General features: G+C 34.8%; 1 protein-coding gene across 1 annotated transcript; it reads left to right on the forward strand.

The window, feature by feature from the left end:
• Positions 1-118: 118 nt before the first annotated feature.
• Positions 119-3,684, forward strand: LOC119641668 (protein vreteno-like). Its single transcript, XM_038040452.1, has 6 exons — positions 119-608; positions 683-1,027; positions 1,841-2,089; positions 2,247-2,946; positions 3,017-3,398; positions 3,459-3,684. The coding sequence occupies exons 1-6, from the start codon at positions 331-333 to the stop codon at positions 3,641-3,643; spliced, it is 2,139 nt and encodes a 712-aa protein (XP_037896380.1). The 5' UTR covers positions 119-330; the 3' UTR covers positions 3,644-3,684.
• The last annotated feature ends 304 nt before the right edge of the window (positions 3,685-3,988 follow it).

Consider the following 3,988-nt stretch of genomic DNA (forward strand, 5'->3'; position numbering starts at 1 on the left):
AACCAATGTAACCATATAGAAACTCTGCTACTCCTGTACGTTACTTTCGCGTAAGTCAAAAATACAATTTCGACTTGAACTTACGGAATTTTACAACGTTGTCAAATTGGTTTACAATCGCGTTTGAAGAGGAGCGAACGCGTAAAATTATTGCATTGAATTTCATTATATCGGATTTCACATAACTTTCACATTTATATAAATTATTAACGCACTGAACTTATCACCCGGACAATGTCCTATTCATAATATCTGGTCACTGGAAAACGACACTTGCGTTGTATTGTAGTTGTAGTCGAGCATACTCAGCAAAGGCGCGTAGCTTCAAAAATGGAAGGCGCTGAAGAATTTGGAGAATGGAATGAAATGAAAAAGGATTACACGAATGCCGAATTAAATCAATATGTTTCAGAAACTGGCGGCAACTTAGACGATGGCTTTCAGCCAAACCTTAATAAAAAAGTGGCTCCTTATTTGGTATTTAAAAATGTGCCTAAAGAGATGACGAAGTTGGGTTTGATCAACATTTGTTCGAAATATGGTGTTGTAAAAGGCGTCAGATGTTACAATAAAACCAATTGGTACTTTGTAGACTTTGCCACTGTAGCGTAAGTACTTTTTGCGATTTAAGTAAAGAAAAAGATTTATTAAAAATACCTCAATTTAAAATAACTGGATTCAGAGATGCGGAAGCAGTTTGCCGAAATCTCGAGTGCAGTGATTATGGTTTTCAGGTTGTTGTCGGCAAAAAGAAAGATAAGACAATAGCTCAGATACCTGTAGAAGATAAACCTCCATTATCTACTCGGACCTCTTACATTGATCAATTGAATCGTACTTACCGCATATCTGAGAAGCTGCATCCTCGGTCTCACTTTCAGCCCTCTCAACTTTTGGTAGATAGCAATTTGCAAACTGGATTTATATTCAATGATGATGCACATGCTTTGGAGAGGCAAGGTCTCAAGAATAAGAAGAGCCAAACAAACAAAAATATTGAATATTACACTGGAAGGGCATATATGTGGTGAGAATTTTGAATTCCCTGCTTCTTCAAATAGCTACTTCTTTATTTGACAAATTTTTGTATAGCCGTAGTTAGGTAAAACTACATTAAACGTCAAAAACCAAACAAACCTAATCGCGCTGGGGGACTTTATCAATGAGAAATGCAAGCTTTATTTGATGATTCTCGAATCAATCTTCAATACAAAGTCATTCCAAGACAATAATCGCGATATCGCGTTTGATAAGTTCTTTACGAGTTCTGAACTATCTCAAACTTTGTTGTTGGGATTTTACAAACTGACAAAAACATTGAACAGTATCCGGAAGGGAGGGAAGGGCATACATAACGTAAGAATACTTACATTTTCTGCTTCAACTTAAAATTTTATTGGGTTCAAATCTCAAGCGCGGTAAAGTTTTCTATAGAGCCGATAGCTAGCGCTTTGAATCTTTAGTCTTAGAATTTACTTCTTTGTCTAAATTAATAATAGTGATTAACAGCAAGAAAAGTAAGAAAATTATGTTTGGTCGTGACTGAAAACTTTATACCCACCGTTGTCCTAAAAACGATAAAAAACATAAAAACTAAATTTTCCTGCTGCACGGGCACTGCTAATTTTTTCTATTGTCAAAAATTGAGAAGAAAGCTCAATTTTGATACACTATAATATTGGGGAGGCGTGAATAAACTTTCCCATATTTCTACAGATACTACAGCATCGCTCAAAGAACATTGACTTGGTATAGTTTTTGAGGAATGATTAAAAAGCCAAAATACGTTTCACACATATTTTTTCGTCTTTTTAATATTACACTAAACGTATTCTTGCAGCATGCCGGATCAAATAAGAAATTTTGTAGAAAATAAGAGCAAGAAATCTTTGGGAATTTACTGCGAAACAAGTGAGACATATTCTAATTCAGAATTCGTGGAAAAGACACCACCATCTAGGATTAACAAATGCACTTTGTGTAAACTTGATTGTGATGCGGTTTGTACGCGTTGTCGCGCGTATTATTGTAGCGTACAATGCCAGAAAAAAGATTGGGACAAGCATCGTCGCATTTGCGGAAGACCGAAGTTAGTATCTAATCCTTCTGGATGCGCTTGCACCCAGAAAGAAGTTCAAGAGACTCTGTAAAGTACTTCTTATTTGTTTTATTTGTGCGCTTTCCTGTTAAAAATTTCCTTTACATTCTTATAAATGATTTTTCCTCTTTTTTTTATAATAATGCAGATTATTGCAAGTGAGAAGAACCATAGAAGCTGGTGACAATAATCAAAACTGTACAATGTTGAAGGAAAATATTGAAGAACAGGAAAAATATGACGTCTGTGAGATAACTAAGAATATACCACAGAGTGACAATGTTGTGACTATAACAACCATTGCGAAAACCAATGTAGTTTTCATACGCTCAAAAGTTAGCGATGATATTGAAAATTTTTTCAAAACTGTTAACCATTTACAAAAATTGAGCAAAACTCTAAAGACCGTCACTAAAAGACCGCGGTGTGGTGAAATTCTTATTAATAAATTTTATGATGAGTTCTGTCGCGTCATGGTATTAAATCACATTGGAGCTGAAGACGTTGTTGTCGTGTACGTTGATTACGGGAATGTGGACATATTGAGCTTTAAACATTTATACGAAACTCCTGAAGATTACATTCGGATACCTTTTCATGCCATACCAGTTATTCTAAAAGAAGTTCCCGATTGTTATATGACGGAAGAAATACGCAATTTCATGTATTCTTATTTAAATGACATTAATGTTTGCCTAAAGTATGAACCAGAAGATTTCATTTCCGATAAGGGTGTTTATATGGTTGAAATAATCGACGAACGCAACCAGCAAAATTTCAATAAATCCATCAAGAAATTGGCGATCCCGCGGGAACCGGTTAATTCTAATGAAATTTGCACCAAAGATGTAAGTTTCTTAGTTCATTCCGTACCACTTTTCACAACATTAATGCACACATATGTCTGCGTAATTTTAGTATGTACAACATGTACCGTTACCCAGTGGCGACAATATTGAATTGGTGGTAATGGATAATTCATTAATGCATATCGCCCTCATTTCCTGTACGCTAAAACTTTATGCTTTGGAAATACAAAAATTCAATCGAGATTTGCAAAAATATGCACAAAATTCATCCACTACCTGCTATGCACCGCGAATTAACGAATTATGCATAGCCAAGTATAGCGTCGATGGCAAATGGTATCGGGGTTGTTGTTTAGAACTTGTTGGAGATGGTCATCCCACAATAATGTTTATTGATTACGGTAATATTGCATACGTAGGAATAAATAATATACGTCCGTATCCTGTACAATTCACATTTCCTATCTATACGTCTGATTGTGAAATTGAAGGCAAGTAAAGCTCGCCATAAACTTTAATAAAGTTTCATATAACTTTATTTTATACAACAGGTCTTCCAGAAAAATGCGACGAAAAGCTTGTAAAGAAATTGGAGGAGTTTATACCCAATGGGACTGCCATTAAATGCGGACAGGTGAAGCCATATGAATCAGATAGTTTTCATATACTGTCTTTGCCTCACATCATAAGCAAGTTAAATTCATTAGGATTATTACAAAACGCGAATGAGAGCTAATTTTTTATAAAATATAGAAGAACACATTGTTTTAACTTTGATTCCTTATATCTTCTTTGGCTTTTTTTTTTTTGTTCTGAGTGAAACGATTGTCTTGAGAAAACGAGGTTTATAATATTACGAATTTGTCCGTCACCCGAAATCGGAGACATGCACGCTAATCTTCCACAATATTTTGGAGGGGAAGCAAACCCATTTTTTGTTATTGTGAGATATTTAGAGATTGGGGCATATCGCTAAGTTTAAAAACTAAGCACTAGTAAAGATAATTTTTTTTATTTGTTATATTACATAATGTAAGTTTATATCCAACAGTGTTTGTAGTGTTGCCTAAAAAGAATAACG

The sequence above is a fragment of the Glossina fuscipes genome, unplaced genomic scaffold, assembly GCF_014805625.2.
Source record: "Glossina fuscipes isolate IAEA_lab_2018 unplaced genomic scaffold, Yale_Gfus_2 168, whole genome shotgun sequence".
Lineage (NCBI taxonomy): Eukaryota > Metazoa > Arthropoda > Insecta > Diptera > Glossinidae > Glossina > Glossina fuscipes.

What these genes read in the sequence shown, in the direction of transcription:
- LOC119641668 (XM_038040452.1), top strand. Translation starts at nt 331, where the DNA reads ATGGAAGGCGCTGAAGAATTTGGAGAATGGAATGAAATGAAAAAGGAT. An exon ending in ACTGGAAGGGCATATATGTG is followed by an intron (nt 1,028 to 1,840) that starts GTGAGAATTTTG and finishes GTATTCTTGCAG; the next exon opens with CATGCCGGATCAAATAAGAA. An exon ending in GTCTGATTGTGAAATTGAAG is followed by an intron (nt 3,399 to 3,458) that starts GCAAGTAAAGCT and finishes TTTATACAACAG; the next exon opens with GTCTTCCAGAAAAATGCGAC.